This window comes from Hypomesus transpacificus, chromosome 21 (genome assembly GCF_021917145.1).
Source record: "Hypomesus transpacificus isolate Combined female chromosome 21, fHypTra1, whole genome shotgun sequence".
Lineage (NCBI taxonomy): Eukaryota > Metazoa > Chordata > Actinopteri > Osmeriformes > Osmeridae > Hypomesus > Hypomesus transpacificus.
The window spans coordinates 6,479,802-6,498,183 of NC_061080.1; the positions used below are offsets into that span (position 1 = coordinate 6,479,802).

General features: G+C 40.6%; 1 protein-coding gene across 1 annotated transcript in view; it reads right to left on the reverse strand.

Annotated features, from left to right (window-relative positions):
* cdc6 (cell division cycle 6 homolog (S. cerevisiae)) overlaps positions 1 to 18,382 on the reverse strand; it is a 53,179-nt gene that overhangs the window by 21,598 nt on the left and 13,199 nt on the right. Inside the window, exons 2-7 of the mRNA XM_047044011.1 lie at positions 11,897 to 12,168; positions 11,544 to 11,810; positions 11,152 to 11,351; positions 10,595 to 10,749; positions 5,123 to 5,229; positions 4,433 to 4,572 (exon numbers count right to left, since the gene is read on the reverse strand). Of these exons, the coding sequence (XP_046899967.1) occupies positions 4,433 to 4,572; positions 5,123 to 5,229; positions 10,595 to 10,749; positions 11,152 to 11,351; positions 11,544 to 11,810; positions 11,897 to 12,164 (1,137 nt within the window). The 5' untranslated portion in view covers positions 12,165 to 12,168. The remainder of the gene's footprint in view (positions 1 to 4,432; positions 4,573 to 5,122; positions 5,230 to 10,594; positions 10,750 to 11,151; positions 11,352 to 11,543; positions 11,811 to 11,896; positions 12,169 to 18,382) is intronic.

Below are 18,382 nucleotides of genomic sequence, written 5' to 3' on the forward strand. Positions count from 1 at the left end.
ATCCCTTCCGCCCGCAACATTAAGCCACCCCCCCAGCACCCCCCTGATAAAAAAATGTGCGGCCAGGGAGCACATACCTGGGGTCAAGTAACTTAAGCTTTTTAATACCTTGCTTTTTATCAATAGCCTACCTATCAATACCTTGGCGCAAACTCACACTTTCTGCATGTTCCAACAAGTGATTTGCTTCAGGTGGTAAAAAAAGGTTTCTTATATATTAGTATTATAATTGGACCAATACGCTGTTCTTATTGGTCCAGAGACGTTCTAAGAAATCCGCACAACCGTTTGAAGACCTCTCCAGAGGTCAGCAAATGATTTACGGACCTAGCAAGCGGTTGCCTTGGAGATGTTGACAACATGGCGTCTGCTCCAGATTCGTCGTGTTTGATTTGGGATTTTCCAACGTGTTGTTATATTATATAAAAAACTAATATGGACTTTGACAGATCTACCAACACCTTTGTAAGCAGAGATTTGTTAAAACGTTTCTTAAAGGAGACCGTAAGTCGAGGTCAACAAGAAGTCCACATTTGCAGTTTGTCGTATTACCAGACTTGGTAGACACCTGTTTGTTTACTACAGTACACCAATTTGCACCGAACATTGTTCTGCTCTTTGTCGGATTTCAAAAAGCCAAACAACTTCCAAATAACTGAAGAAAACTAACCCTTTTTATCAAAAATGTCTTCATTGGAAGTAGTTTTCGGCAATAAGACTAATTTTCCGCGGTTAACATTAGCTACTCCACTCGAGGTGCTCAGTATATTTTAGTGAGCGTAGACTACAATTTATCCGCCAATTCCTGCTGCATCACAGAAATTAAATGGACTGCTGTTCTTAATTATTCTCTATTGACATTATTGAAAATTAATTAATGTTACGATATCTTTAGCGAGGGAAGTCATTACTTCGATAGTTATTTTTATCGATTTACATTTACATTTAGTCATTTAGCAGACGCTCTTATCCAGAGCGACTTACAGTAAGTACAGGGACATTCTCCCCGAGGCAAGTAGGGTGAAGTGCCTTGCCCAAGGACACAACGTCATGTGCACCGGCCGGGAATCGAACTGGCAACCTTCAGATTTCTAGCCCGATGCTCTACCTGCTCAGCCACCTGACTCCCAGATTTATCCTCCAGTCCTACCCACAGCTATGCATTTATGTTGTTAATAAATAGGCTAACAATAAATTGTTGTTGTACCAGCAATTTCTACACGTCACTCTTAGTATTTTGAAATGTAAATGAGCAGCAACAAATTTTGGCTTTTAAATCTATATAAATATATATGTGAGTTTACAATAGGTTGTGTAGCCAAAGCCAAGCCCACCTCATAATAAGAAAAAGGCAAAACACTTAAGGTGGCTTTCGGCACCCAATTACAACATTAACATTTAGTTAATTAAGCATAAGCTTTAATCCCAAGATAAGTACCAATGAACATTTTACCATTATGTAGCTGTCTGTAGCAAAACATGTATTATAAACAAGCTGCAAGGTTTAGGGCACATGGTATGTTTGAGAGGGGGGGGGGGGGGGGTCCATGGGTAGCTGTTTGTATAAAATATTGTATTTGGTGTCCTTCTGCCACATCCATTTATAGGATTCCCACTATTTTATCCAGATTAATTTTCAGGGATGAGCCATTCAGTAATACTAGTGCAGTGGCCGTGCCCACGATGCCCGTGCCATTGTAAGATAATGGTTGATTGTTTGGTGTTGATTTCTCAAAGCGTTGCTGAGATATGACCACACTTCCTGTTTGGTTGCTTTGCTGCCAATTTAGATTTTGAAGTAAACAAGCTTAATTTTGTGTGTGGGGGGGGGACAAGTTAGTTGGAAACTTACATACTCGCCATCTGTCGAAATCACTATATGGGGTGTCTAGACTTTACTGCTTGGCCCCAAAATATCAATAGTGATTTTGTCCTTTTTTCTAGTCCCAGCTAGTCTGGCCTTCTACTATGCTTGTGAGCGGTCAATGCAGTTAGCTAGTTTGCTAGTAATAGTAGTAAGTAGTAATATAACTATTGATATTGTATAAATAAACCGTCGCTAGTAATATTTTGTGCAGTTTAGCAGCACGTGGAGTAATATTACTGTGAAATGTTCAGAGCAAATGAATAATTGAGTGTCGAACTTCGCCGGGATCTTCTCATAGACAACAGCAGCCATGCCTGTCGAATGTTTGGCTCCTTGGGAAGACTGAGTGTTAGCCTTCCCTGTACAGCCTGGAACACAGCATTTACGACCGTGGTCCATTTTCAATATCCTTGTTATAATTCAAAACGTTCTTCTTTGTAATTCCTTAGAAGTAGCCTACACAGAGCAGCGCGCAGCTAAACTAGTATCGGAGATCAGGGTTGCCAGGTCTGTGTGACAAAACCAGCCCAAAGGCCAATCAAAACCAGCCCAAAACCAGCCAAATCTATTGTAATATCTACAAAGTAACACCAAATGTTTAGTATGCCAGCATTAAAAACAGTTTCAGGAGATTCTCAGGAGACAGAGCATTAGGCACGTGTGCACAAGCACAGTGCATGTGTGCATGCCCCATGTCCATGTGTGCATGTGCTGGTCTGGAGTCAGTTTGGTAGGATTTGGGCATAAAAAAAATTATATTTTAAATGAAATAATTTTTTTAAGATATTAATGTAATTTGCATGCAAAATAGGTCTACCCGAACCAGCGGTCAAAAAAAATCTACCCGCGGCAACACTTCAAAAGTAGCCCAATTCCGCGGGAACACCGCGGACTTGGCAACACTGTTGGAGATGGACACTACCTCGGGCTGGTCTGGATGTACATTTTGGGGCGTGACAAAGATGCAGACCAGAGCCAAAATAGGCGGTCCCTGGACTGACGTCAGTCCAGTGACTGTTGAAAAGCTAGCGTTTTACAGCCAAATGTTTCATTTTGAGATTTCCAGTTGAGTGCTTCTTGGGCACTATCCTCTCTCAGGACCTCAAGTGGGAACTTAACATCGGCTCCATCATCAAGAAGGCACAACAGAGGATGTACTTCCTTCGGCAGCTGAAGAAATTCAACCTGCCAAAGACAATGATGGTGCACTTCTACTCAGCCATCATTGAGTCCATCCTCACCTACCATCTGGTACGCTGCTGCCACTGCCAAGGACAGGAGCAGGCTGCAGCGTATCATCCGCACTGCTGAGAAGGTGATTGGCTGCAATCCGCCTACCTTCGAGTACCTGCACACCTCAAAGACCCTGAGGCGAGCGAGGAAGATTGTGGTCGACTCCTCCCACCCTGGTCACTCCCTGTTTCAGTCACTCCCCTCCGGCAGAAGGCTGCGGTCCATCAGGACCAAAACCTCACGCCACAAAAACATTTTCTTCCCTACCGCTGTTGGCCTCTTAAACAAGGCCAAGGGTCCACACTGACTAATGACTTCCTGCTCAACACATTTCATTTTGGACTGCTTTACAAAACTATCTTGTAGATTTGTATTTTTATATTGTAAATTACGGTAACTTATATTGGCCGCGTTTCGCCGCTCTTAAAGCAATCTCATTTTAACGTCACAAAAAAATTGTGCCGTTAACGCAGATTTCTTTTTGACTCTGAAAATCACCTGTCACATGACTTCGACTGCCGACGGTAGCTGAATGATGCAGAGAGGGCTTTTAGATGGGAAGTTCCATTTCAAAATGTTGCGAGACGGCTCGGTTGACAAAACTAAGGCTGTGTGTACTGATTGTCAGGCAGAGTTTAGTTATCACTGGAGTACTTCCAGCCTAAACTATCACATGCAAGCAAAGCACACAGCTAGCAGCAGCAGAAGCATTAGCGGTAGCAGCAGCAGCGTTCACTCCGGTAATAAATGCCAGACTACACTCGCAAAAGAAGCGAGCAACTGATTGGGTTCAACAAAATATAAACTGTATTATTCAATATTAAGGTCAATCTGTGGTTGCTTAAGTATCTGAAGTATGTTTGACTGAGATTTGAATATTATGGAGCAGGATATCGTAGTAGGCTATGAGACAACATGTCTTAAATGTATTTTATATTCCAGAAGTCAAATTTTGTGGATGTTAGTTTGTATAGTTAGTTTGCAGTATAGTTTGTGAGTGAATAAAACTCCCTCACAATTTAAGTTGTGTTCCATCTGAACTTGTTATATGGACATTATCATCCAGTTAGGTTTATTTGAAGTTTTTAAGTACACCCTTTTAATGTTTTTTTTTTTTTAATCATTTATTGGGGTAAAATCTTAACAGATTAACTAGTTTGCAATTAATTGCGATTGATCGCGAGGAACATTTTGCAAATGAAATTTCCCATGGACACCTTCTGGGAATTTTCAACCCTTTTGCAACCCTATCCTGAACATACAAGACGAATCAGAACTTCCTCATTTTCGATGTGTGGGAACCATGTGCCCCCTTCAATAAGTAACCCATACCTGTTTGAGTCTGTCCTGTACGATGGAAGTGAGCTCCTGCCGGCTGTAGGGAGAGAAATTCAGAAGCTGGGGGTGACATTGAGGCAGTGCCTGCAGCCTGGGAAGAATCCTGTCAGTCAAGTCCAGCGCATTGGCTATTCCTAGAAAAGCAACATATTGTATAGCTGTTTGCGTATAGCTGTACAGGAACATGCAAATGTGACAAGATGCATAAATGCATTTATTCATACATCATCATGGCTTTATAGCACACCTCTGGCAATTACACTATAAAATGATAAAAATCTCAGGTCAACTGTGGAATTATACAACATTAAGTTTATAATCCATGACCATTCAACATGAAGCCACCTTAATCATATACTCTTTTAAAGCAACATTTTTTTAATGCAGGGAGACCTTTTTTTTTACATTATATAGAATAGAAAACTACAGCATTGTTTCATCCATGCTATGGCCTCCACACAGATTCTACAAATCGAACAATAAGGGCTGTGGTTATAAAAGAACCATTGATTTACATGGACTGGAAGTGCAATTTTAACTACACACCAGGAGAACCAAAATTGCTTGCATTCCCCAACAGCTCAGAAAACTCACAATTACCAGATTTCCAGACAGAATCTACAGTGAAATTACATCATGGTTATTTGTAAAGGTGACAGAGTTTGTCAAAGATGCACAACATACCAATGAGACAAAGGCGAGATTTTGGCAAGTATGGCCACTCAAATATTGTGTAGAGGACATCATGGTCTTTGCTGTCCAATTGATCCATCTCATCCAGGACTAGAAGACTAAAAGTAAGTAAGATAAGAGTTAGTGCTAATGTAGACTAATGGCAATATTTTTTGCCAAACTTAATCAGGGTGTCTACAGGTATAAACAAGTTAAATTTAAGACCTTTTAATACTACTTCTAAATTTAATTTAAGACCAAACTTACAATGGAAATACAAATCAAAATCAAATATACAGTAATATTTCCAAATAAATACACCGATGTCTGTTCAAAATGAACAGTATAGTAAAATGACAATAATCGGTTGAGTTTAAGAACATTGACTAAATGTGTGTAGTTGCTCAAAGGTCAGATGGCATTGTTGGCTCTGGATTTCCTATCGTAACATTTAGCGTTGTAGCGTTGACATTGTTGCTAGAGGTGGAAATGGTAGAGCAGAAACTGGCAATTGCAGGCTGGACAAGCCCCCAAAGAGGGATTAAAGAATTTATAATACATGACAATACAATTCTAGAACTGTTATCATTAGCTGCATCACGGGCACTGTGCACTAGTGAATATGGCAATAGGAACAATGCTCGCACAACTTTATAAGATGCATGTATTAAAGTTATGTATTGTGCTAATTAAATTGATGTCTTATTAACTTAGAAGTGTGCTCAGGCTTAAACATTGTGTCTCACACAGGGTGTGGGAAACGGGCTGTATTTTGTGTCGTTATCTCTCCATTTCAGAAGCAACCTTGAAACCGGGCTGAGACAGCACCCGAGCAGGTGAGACACGTAGGCAAGAACAACTCCCTACTGCACAGGAGAACAAGCTCAACCCTCTTCTTGTGTTTTTTTTTTTCACTGCACTGTATAATATATGCTGGGGCAGGGACAGATAGTCAGTTGGACTTCATGAACCAGACCAAACTGTTGCGGGTAGGTAAACGTAGACAACCCCAGAGCTCTGTACTTTCCAACTGCTGCATTAAAGCTGATATTAATCGGACCTCTGCGACTCCAGACCACTCTTTCTAGAACACATATTGTGTCATTGAATACCATCATTACATATTAGATTAGACACAAAGATTTAGAATCCTTCACTTTACGTAGTCTCTGTGTTTTTTGCTCTGCACGTGCAATTCCATTGCTCTGGGCTGGGTTTCCTGAAAGCGTTGTAAGCCTAAATTGATCCTTGAATCCATCGTAGGACGAATATTAGTTTAATGGGGCATTCCCAAATACAGTGTAGCTTTAGTGTCTCTTGAAAATTCGTAACTCTTGAAAGCGCATAGATTACCCTACGAGCATGTTTGGGAAACGCACGTAAAAAATTATGGTTTCGTCTTTTTTGCTCGATAGTTGCTACGATCCATCGTTATCGGGAAACGCAGCCCTGATATCCCCATTGTGCCAAGTTTGAAATTCTTCCGACACGCAGTTCGCTTCATAATCATTTCCAGGCGCCAACCTTAACCAAGAATACTCGTTCTTTTCAAGCCATTCGTATTTGAACTTTCATTTCCCCATGTTTCTAAGTTGAGTGGCTATCAACCATTGCTGTATTACCTGTATTGCCGATGCTTTACGTCATTAAAATCTGTGCAATAGGCTACGCTCTGACTTTACCATAGATGACGCAGCGCAAATAGCCTACAATTTTTTTCTTTTTTTTTCGACCTGTCAGAACAGATTGCCTGCATTTTCAATTTAATACTTTTTAAGGCCTTATTTTTTGGAAAAGCGATATAAGACTTAAGACTTCAGGACCCGCGGCCTCCCTGTTAATATACATTTCCAATAAAAACAGTGTGAGGTCTAAATTAACATCCCTTAACTAAGTCTTAAATTAAACAACTTTGAATTTCTGGACGTTAGTTTTGGCCTGCTAATGCAGGGAAAAACTGATGCGAGACAAGAAATTATGTATAATAAAAAAGAAAACAAGCACCAAATCGTTAGAACAATTCAAAGAAGTTTATATTGGCTTTTATGTTCTTTGAGTTTGTAAGGGTTGTTGACCCGTGCCATCAGGGTTTTCCTGCATAGAAAAAATGTGGGCACGCGCCTAAGCCGTTTTCCCGAGCGCCTATGACAAATCCCGAGCGCCTAAGGCAACAAAAAAAGTCTGCGATGAAAAAAACCTGTGTTCGTCACGCGTGCAATGCATGTCAGCGAATATGTTCTCAATAGCATGTTTCAAGTAGGCTACAGACGAACCCTCGTTCTGTTTTGATCAATAGTAATCGAGTTGATAAGCGTGTATATAGTGTAGGCACTAAGAAAATAAAAGGAAATTGCAAAACACCTGGGAATAAATGCATTGATTAGAAAATACTTATGTGCTCGCTATAACTTCTATTGGAGCCATCATCGCAATTAATCACTCGTGCAGTGCATTTCTGCGAATATGTTTAAAAGCATTTTTCAAGTACAGCCGAACTCTCGTTCTGTTTTGATCAGGGGCGTTGGTAGACCCTTTTTACTGGGGCACGTGCCCCGGTATAAATCTGCTGTGCCCCAGTAAAATCTAAAGTTTGAGTTTTAACAATTTACTTTATTAGTCAGTGCATTAATTTAGAAAATTAACGCAGTATCCCAATCAACGCTTGTAAAAGTGTTTAACCGAAAACCCAAACCTATATGCATTCAGAATTCCATGTCAGTGCGCTCTTCTGAGCTTGCCAAATAGCCACTGCAGCAGACACATAGGTCCAGGGGGGTATTCCAGAAAGCAGGTTATGCAACATAACCAGGTAAGTGAACCCACTAGCTGATTCACAATGTTGCAGCAACCTACTGGCAATGTTGCTACAACGCTGGGTGTCAGCTGGGGAGTTAACTTACCACGGGTAAGTCACATAACCTGCTTTCTGGAGTACCACCCAGGTGTCGGACCCGGCACACAAGTCAGAATTGAGGTAGGCTAATAAACATTACAAAACTAAAGATCGTTTCTAAATGATAGGCCTACCGATCATCTTATTTTGACTAAAACATAAAAACAATATCCATGAAGCAAAAAAATAAAATATTTGCGCTCAAATGAATGCGAAAAAAATTTGCGTTAACTATTGATGTCCCTGCCAAAGCTGATATCAAACTTGCGTCTCTGAACTGTTGTATAGAGGGTTAATCAAGGGGAGTTTATATAGCCTAGTAGTGCATTGTGCGCAGCAAGCTTGAAAGAAAAAAGGGATATGAATTTGGGGCCTGTGCATTTACATTTATGCATTTAGCAGACGCTTTTATCCAAAGCGATTTCCAAGAGAGCTTTACAAAAGAGCATAGGTCACTGATCATAACAACGAGGTTGTCCCAAACATTGCAAGCAGCCAAAACATGAAGCATACATTGTGAAAAACTAAACAAGTGCCAAAGGGAAGACCCATAAGAGCATGCAGTTATACACGTTACAAATTAAAACATGAATCACAAAAAGTGCAGGACTGTACCTGTAGAAGAACAATTAACAGTAAAATATTTCACAGCGAGTACAAGACTTAACTTTGTTATAACTAACCTACAAGAGCAACAAGTCACTCAATAGGAGTCATTGTGATCCTGGAGGAAACTAACATCAGGTCCAGCCAAGCATTCCTAAGTGCCGTTGTATTCCCGGAACAAGTGTGTCTTGAGCCTTTTCTTAAAGGTGGGGAGACAGTCAGTGTCCCTGATGTGCCCCAGTAGAGTGTTATGTCTAACAACGTCTCTGGTTTTGATCAATAGTTATCGCGTTGATAGACTATCATGGCCTTGTCAGATCCTTCTACCAGGGGTCAACAAAAAGCAGAGGGTGAAATGTTCACAACCTGGATGTGACCTCTGCAACTGACTGCCTCCCCTTAGCTTCGTTTGTACAAAAAAAAGTTCAAAGTAATAATAGATAAACATGAATTTCATAATTTGTGTGTTCCATTTTTGACCTCAGGTTAGTTTTAGATTCTATTGATATACATTTCTAGCGTGGCTGCCAGCCCAACTTCTCCCCGCACACAAAAAAATGTGTTTGGGAAGTTGGGTCTGGAGGGTCTCGTATTGGGGACAACTACAGAAAACCAGAATCGGGACAGACCAATGAAATTGCCAGGGCGGGCTTTATACGATGATGGACAGATGATCAACAGTAACGTAATCAACAACGTCACGAAAGAGCGCTTGGGTTGAATTCGTTTTCAACAAACAACATATTACGTTGCTCTGATTGGTTGTAGGTCTATCCAATTGAGCGAAGAGGCATTTGTTTTACGAGTTCGGTAGTCCCAGCCCAACGGAGAGTTTTCAGACTGATGAGTATGACAACGTCAGGCTAATACATTTCAGTAGTTTGCATATATATGTAAAGAGGTAGACTTTGATAATCTTTGAATCATACATGATAGCACCATGGGGCTTGGACAATTGTCAATCTATTAGCCCATCTATTTTAATCTAAAGTGGAAGCAAAATTATTTCCCCAAGCATAGCCTCTGTACTTTTAACGGTCCCGACTGAATTACGTCGGTACAACTGATTCATGGAAAATCAATAGGTCCCAAATTTTGGTACTTAAGAGTGCATCTTCTTAAGAGTGCGGAAGTTTCACATCCAATGTGTAATGACAATCAAGGCATTCATTCATCTGGGTGAGAGGGAAGAGAAAAAGTAGAGGTAGACAACTTCAAGGCAATGGCTGGCAGAAAGCAGACCCAGGTTTGGTTAGCCTACACTTTTCAAAATGTGATGGAGACAAAAGTAATATTTGTGATGCAAGTTGCAAAGTGATTCATGGCAACTCTAAGCTGAGGCCTGTATTATGAAACAAGTTCAACATGCCCGGGATATCTAGCTGGCTTCACTAAGCTTGACAACTGCAATCGCGCTAAGCAGTGTCACGACAGCTGTAATCAACTCGCAGCCCAGGATTTCCCCTTTTAGCCATGAGCGTGTTCACATAAAAGGGGCAGTGTTTGCTTCTTATGACCAACTGCAAACATGGACAAGTCTACCAGAGCCACATATTTTACACAAGATGAGCAAACTATAATATTGAACACATTAATAATTTTAACACCATTCCTGCCAAAAGCAGGAAAAAAAGCTGGTAAAAATGGCAAACTGAATGCATAAGCTGAATGCATAAGATGCTATATTTATATATTTATTGTCATCTTTTTTTTTTCTTCTGGTTTTATTTCATAGCCATATGTATTCATTTATTTAATTAATTTAGAGTAAAACGCCATTCCATACCTTAGGGGTGGGAAAATAAATAAGAATAATAAATAGAAACACTACACAGCTTGGCCACCAATGACAACAGGTCCATGTAAAACAAAGACATATTTCACCATTTAGTGCATTTTAAATGACGACAATACTATTTATACAAATTTGTATCTGATGTGATAGTGCATTTTCACTATGATGTTTTATTGATTTAGATACTCACACAGTTGGTCCAGTGCTAGTTAATATTTTTTGCAGCTTTGCCTCCGTGTGGCTGCCACATACTCCAAGCTTGTCTGCCAGGATAGGGAAGATTGCATGGGAGTTGCGCAGGGTCATACAATTAACTTCCACCATCTGTATTGGCATTAACTCGACCTGGAGCAAAGAGAGTCGTATGAGGTTTCGAATATGGTTCGACAAGAAGCCTGGGGTGTCCTCTATACTCTCAACACACCAATTTCCAAGTGACTAGGGGTCATGACTAGGGGTGGGAATCTTTTGGTACCTCACGATTCGAATCGATTCTTGGGGGTCAAGATTCGATTAAAAATCGATTCACGATTAGTCTGAGATAAAAAATAAATAATTAAATATATATTTTAAAATACATTTTAAAAATGGTGAATCTATCTGAATCGCTAGCAGACTGAATTGCAATTTAAATGCGAATAGATTTTTTCCCCACCCCTAGTAATGACTAACAATTGTATGTGATAGCTTAGGTGCAGTGCTATGTAAAGAACAGTGGTTGATTACAGGAGAACACTGAATGCTAACCTTCATCTCCTGCAGCACATGGTTGAGGCAGGCCGTTTTGCCTGTGCCGGGGGCTCCAGATATGTAGAGGCTGGCAGGGTATCTTTGTAGCACCCTCTTGTCTAGGAAGGAGCGAATGGAGTTGCACTCAGTTTCCCTAGACAGCAAGCGCTCTGGAACCGCCGTGTGGAGTGCCTTCTTCACATTTTGGAACCTCGATTCTGAAAAAGGACAGACATGAAGTGAGCATGTAGGAATCCAACTTGAAAATTAGATGACAGAAATATGGGTTTGAACACAAAGATACATTCATTATCAAGAATCACTCACACCATTCCTACTTTTGCTAGTAATCCAAGTTTAATTTACACATTTAATAACAGTCTACACAGATGTTGGTGGAGGCTCCTTACTTTCAGCAAAAAGACACACTACCGAGGCTTTTTTCTCTGATCGTTGGCAAGAAGAGTTTCCATCAGGTGTCTCCTGTGATCTGTTGGTACAAAGTCTGCCAGTGGGAGATGGAGGCTGCTTGAGGAGCACAGATACCATCCCTCGAGTAGGTGACAGGAGGGAGTTTTCATCAAAACCTAGCTTGCGGGAGGAGGATACTGCAGGGTGGTTGCGTTTAGGGGGTGAGCCCTGAAGATTGACATCTAGGTTACATCCATTTTCATCACCTAGAACAAAAAAGACACTTCTAGCATATAGGCCTAGCATTAACCCCTTCCGAATAATGTGAAATCTCAAATAAATGAAAACTCACCCATGCGTTTGCAAGGGCTGAGGGCAAGTCGAGGCGTCTGTTTTGGAGACAATGGGGTGGCTATGAGGGTACTTTTTCCAGGCGACGGGTGAACTATCTGAACCAAGAGTGGGAATTGGGACTGAGATTTTATATTCTGCTGTTTGCAGGGGGACTGGATCTCTTCCTTGAGGTTGGTTCCATTGCAATGCAATGCCATTCTAGAGGATCTTAGTCTACGTAGAGGACGAGTGGAATGAGTTTGGTCCTGGGGGGGTGCTCTGGGCATCTTTCTGAAAAGGAGAAAAGGTTCAGCATTTTGCAAAAATTAATTGAGACTGTGCAGTATCGGCACATATGCTATATACAAAGCCCTCCAAAAGTATTGGAACAGTGAGGCCAATTCCTTTATTTTTGCTGTAGACTGAAAACATTTGGGCTTGACATCAAACGATGAATGTGAAACCAGAGATCAACGTTTCAGCTTTTATTTCCAGGTATTTACATCAGGATCTGATGCACAAATTAGAAAATATCACCTTTTTGTTCGAACCCACCCATTTGTCACGTGAGCAAAAGTATTGGAACATATGACTGACAGGTGTGTTTTGTTGCCCAGGTGTGTCCTATTACATACATTATTCAATCAATAAATACCACTGAATGTCACACTCAGGTTCAGATTGGGTAAGATAGGTTTTGTCTATGCAGACTGTATTCAGAGGTAAAAACAACATGAAAACCGGAGCGCTGTCTTTGGGTGAAAAACAAGCAATTGTGAGTCTTAGAGAAGATGGAAAATCAATCAGAGCCATTGCAGAAACATTGGCCATAGCCAGTACAACCATTTGGAATGTCCTGAAGAAGAAGAAAACTACTGGTGTACTAAGTAACAGACGTCGAACAGGTAGACCAAGGAAAACATCAGCAGTTGATGACAGAAACATTGTGAGAGCTGTAAAGAAAGACCCTAAAACAACTGTTAGTGAGATCAGCAACAACCTCCAGATGGCAGGAGTGAAGGTATCACTATCTACTGTTCGCAGAAGACTTCATGAACAAAAGTACAAGGGCTACACCAGAAGATGCAAACCACTCATTAGCAAGAAGAATAGGAAGGCCAGGCTGGAATTTGCCAAAAAGTACAGAGATGAACCTCAAAAATTCTGGGACAAAGTTTTATGGACTGATGAGACAAAGATTAACTTTTACCAAAGTGATGGAAAGGCTAAAGTTTGGAGAAAGAAAGGAACTGCTCATGATCCCAAACACACAAGCTCATCTGTGAAACACGGTGGAGGTAATGTCATGGCTTGGGCTTGCATGGCTTCTTCTAGGACGGGCTCATTAATCTTCATTGAGGATGTAACACATGATGGCAGCAGCAAAATGAACTCGGAAGTCTACAGAAACATTTTGTCTGCCAATTTAAGGAAAGATGCAACCAAACTGATTGGCAGAGCCTTCATCATGCAGCAAGATAACGACCCAAAACACACTGCCAAAACAACAAAGGAGTTTATCAGGGGCAAGAAATGGAAGGTATTAGACTGGCCAAGTCAATCTCCAGACTTAAACCCTATAGAGCATGCATTTTACCTGCTTAAGAGGAGACTGAAGGGAGGGACCCCACAAAACAAACAACAACTGAAAGAGGCTGCAGTGAAAGCCTGGGAAAGCATCAAAAAGGAAGAATGCAAAAGTTTGGTGACGTCAATGGGTCACAGACTTGCTGCAGTTATTGAAAGCAAAGGATTTGCAACTAAATATTAAGTCTTATTCACTTAAATATGTTTTAAGTATATCTGTTCCAATACTTTTGCTCACATGACAAATGGGTGGATTCAAACAAAATGTGATATTTTCTTAGTTGTGCATCAGATCCTGATGTAAATACCTGGAAATAAAAGCTGAAACGTTGATCTCTGGTCTCACGTTCATTATTTGATGTCAAGCCCAAATGTTTTCAGTCTACAGCAAAAATAAAGGAATTCGCCTCACTGTTCCAATACTTTTGGAGGGCACTGTATATATAAAATTGATCAACCGGAGTTCTAAAATGCAATAGCCTGACAGAGTTACGTGCACCAGGACTTTTATTTGGGTATCAAAGCATGTAGCATAGGCTACGTATGTAAAAGCATTAATTGAGTGTTAAACGTAAACATCGATTGCCAAACAACTAGCCCACGTCATTATCATGAACTTGATCGTTTTGGTTGGAAGGAAAGAGGAAAAAATGTTTACAATTCAGAGTCATGACACTACTCTTTATTTTAATCAGGGTCATTCCTATGAAATAATCTCAGATATGCTGTTAACGTTTCACAATATAAGTAGCTAAAAACGCAGTTGAAGGAAGCAGGACTTTTCAGAAGAAAAAACTAATAGTCTACTACAGAAGAAGGAAATGCCACAATGACAGAGTAACGTGGACCAAGATAGTTGTTTGGCTATCGATTTTTACATTTAACACGAAATACTTTTGCCTAAGTAGCCTACTGTTTGCTACATTCTTCAATAGCCAAACAAATGTTCTGGTGCACGTAACTCTGCCAGGCTATTGCATTTTGTACTTCCGTCGATCAATTTCATATTTCTTGTTAGTTAGCCTACTGCATCCAATCAGCGCTAAAGTGTAGTACCTACCCTTTCCGTTCAGAGTTAATGTAATGTTGTTTTCCATTTGGGGGAGCGTGTTTTTGTATTGGGGGGAGATGAACAAGTCATCCGATTTGGGGGGAGTTGACTCGTATTGGGGGGCAGTGTTTTCATTTGGGGGATGTACTCATATTAGGGGGTGTGATTTGCACTTCAGGGCCACCGTACCAACATCCTACGGTAAAATTACCGAGCATTTTGTAGAAAAATTAAAACATGTTACGGCCACAAGTTATTTGCACTCGCACAAATGCTCCTGTAAGGAGTTGGAAAGACAGGAGGGGGGCAAACAGCTTTGTGCGTCATTCTGGTAGGACTACAAAGACAATACTTTAACAGAAAACATAGCATGCTACCCACGTAGCCCAGATCTCACTGTGGCCTTGAAGGTGCAGTGTCCACTTGAACCTGTCCAGTGAGTTTTGTTTTTCTGTAACTCTGTGAACCCTTAAGTCTAATGTAGAAAGTTTAATATTGACATGGTCATGGAGTTTTAGGTGAACATAAAAATAGATTTTTCTTTTACATTTAGTCTTTTATGCAGAATTTTATGAGGAAAAACCTGCGTTATGGATGTGACATTATTCTGTTATGGATGTGACATATCTGAAATACACACAGAATCTGTTGGGAAATCAAGAGTCAAACTTTCACAGCGCTTTTCTCAACATCTAAAATAACTTGTGAAATAGTTTTAACATTAAGAAAACCATGTGAAATGTCACTGGAGATTTTCAAGATGGCCACCAAAATAGCATTGATAATGACATTTTGGGCCCTATATTAACAATCTGAAACGTAAGTATCAAAAAGTGAAACGCAAGTGACTTTGTGGGCGGGACACCGGCGTTGTTGCCATTATACCGACGGGATAAATGACTCTGCGCCTGGCGCAAATCTAAAATGGGTTGGTCTGAAGTAGCTACATTACTCATAGGTGTGGTTTGGGCGTAACGTGCAATAAACCAATCAGAGCAACATCTCACATTTCCTTTAAGAGCAGGCGCGCTTGTTATCTTGCGGATTGCTATTATAACGGAATTTGCCACAATTGTTAAAATTCCAATTCACATACAGAGACTCATGAAACTCTTTTCAATCATTGACATGGAAGAAATGTAACATAGCTTGCAGGAAAAAGAGCCTGGCCTCGCCAGTAGTGCGCACGGGCCAAGCATGCACCCTTAAAATAGCATCTGAATAACGCGCCATTGACTTTAGACTAACTTTAGTCTGATCTGTGGCGGAATAGTTTTTTGCAAACTGCAAAATAACACCAAGGAACGTTTGCGCCGGAACACCCCCCCCCACTTTTTGCTGAACTGCCCTGGGAGCGCAAGTTCCTTCCCTAATTTACCGACGTGCGTCTGTGAAGGGAAAAGTCTGGTTTCCGTTGAGTGCAAAATAGGAATGATACTTGCGTCAGTGTACAAAGTAAATTGCGCTGGGTACAAGAAGAGTTGTTGTCAAATTACTATTATAGAAGTTCAGAATAGTCACAATCATTTTGAGCTGTGAATACTCTCACAAATGATTTTGAGTAATGAACACAAAAAAATATTTTTTTTATATTTGTCTTTTGGGAAACCAGCATTTCGGATATGACGTTTGAACGTCATGGATGTGACGTGTCTGGACCAGTCTTCTGCAAATTACATAAAACGCCTACATGAATAGTGATTTTCAACATTAAACTATTAATTAAGCACTGAAATTAAAAACATTGAGTTACAAATAAACTGTGTGAAATACCAACAAAACACAGTCAATGACCCCTTTAAGACATCTTTGATCGAAGCTGTCAACTGTACCTCAGCTTGATCCGACATGTAGCGCGAGCAAATTACAGAGAGCCGCCTTGAATGCCTAAACCAATCGAGTCCCTCGACCACTTTCGAGTTGCCTCTCTAGTAGGAAGTAAATATTACAAACATGGAGCGGGGATCGAGGTTATAGCAAAGACAGTTACGGCAAGACAATTAGGCTACTCGAAATTTCAGTTTCACTGGAGAAGATGTCGATCGTTGAAGATGTTTAGGCTATATCATGTTTCCCATGATTCCGACTATAATCATGACTGGAATGTCTGTTTCACTGAAACACGTCTATGAAAGGGGCAGACGAAAACACGATTGTCAGCTTTGCTGTTTCATTTGAGAACATTCCCATTGTGTTGTGAACAGTGTTTTGTGAAGATTTACATTGTGTAGCGTCCGTAACGTCACGTCCATAACACATTTAAGTTTTTAAAAGTAACAAAGGGGAAATATTTTTTTATTAAACTAACCATTGGTATTGCTTTGCACAGAAACTTTGGATGTCGTAGCATCGGCACTGTTTGATAGGCATAAACTTATTCTACAAAACGTTACGGACGTGACTTGGCCATGGAACTCACTGACTCATAAACAAGAGGCTTAATGCATTTAAGGAGTTGTGCTTTTAACTCAAACTGAGCATACACAATGCTCCATCATTCCCTTGTCAATCAGGAAAATGCTAAATGGTAACATTTTATTGAAAACTGGTCCATTTACCCCGTTCTTGAAATGGTACAAAACGGCCATTTGACAAATGTTTTTTTTGCATGAGTGCACAACTTCTATATTATGTAAGAGTGCAATTGTCTATAAATTTAGATCAGAGTGGTTACATGCAACAAAATATAGACCTAAGTGAACATTTTAACAACAGTTGTATTTGTGTGGGCACAACTTTTTTTTTTCTATGGTAAGGGTGACCTTTGCATGGAATTGCCCTACAAGTATTCTGCTACACTCCCAAATAATATATTTTGAGGTCTATACACCGCGTACCACATTATTATTCAAATTGTATTTAAGGGCCATAAACATTCATTTTCTGTTTTTTCAATTAAACTCATGGATGGTATTGTGTCTCAGGGCTATTTGGATGATTGAAATCAATCCCAGACACCTGTGATAATTAGTTTGCCAGGTGAGCCCAATCAAAGGAAAACTACTTAAGAAGGATGTTCCACATTATTAAGCAAGCTACATGTTTCAGGCAAAATGGGGAAGAAAAAGGATCTCTCTGCTGCTGAAAAGCGGCAAATAGTGCAATACCTTGGTCAAGGTATCACAACATTGGATATTTCCAAAAGAATTGCGCGTGATCATCGGACGGTGAAGATATTTGTCACCGATTCACAGCACAAGCGGGTTCGTTCAGACAAAGGCAAAATAAGGAAGATTTCTGCTAAACAAATGCGTAGGGTTAAGAGAGCAGCCACTAACATGCCATTGAATAGCAGCAAACAGGTGTTTGAAGCCGCTGGTGCCTCTGGAGTCTCGCGAACTTCAAGATGTAGGATGCTCAAGAGGTTTGCAAGTGTCCTTAAACCTGTTATTCGGCCACCCCTAAACCAAGCTCACAAGCAAAAAAGGTTGCAGTGGGCTCAGGACTACATGAAGACTAACTTTCAAACTGTTTTGTTTACGGATGAGTGCCGTGCAACCCTTGATGGTCCTGATGGATGGAGTAGTGGATGGTTGGTGAATGGCCACCATGTCCCAACAAGGCTGAGACGTCAAACAAGGAGGTGGCGGAGTCATGTTTTGGGCCTGAATCATGGGGAGACACTGGTAGGCCCCTTCAGGGTCCCTGACGGTGTGAAAATGACCTCGGCAAAGTATGTAGAGTTTCTGACTGACCACTTTCTTCTGTGGTACAAAAAGAAGAACCTTGCCTTCCGTAGCAAAATCATATTCATGCATGACAATGCACCATGTCATGCTGCAAAGAATACCTCTGGGGCATTGGCTGCTATGGGCATAAAAGGAGAGAAACTCATGGTGTGGCCCCCATCTTCCCCTGACCTTAACC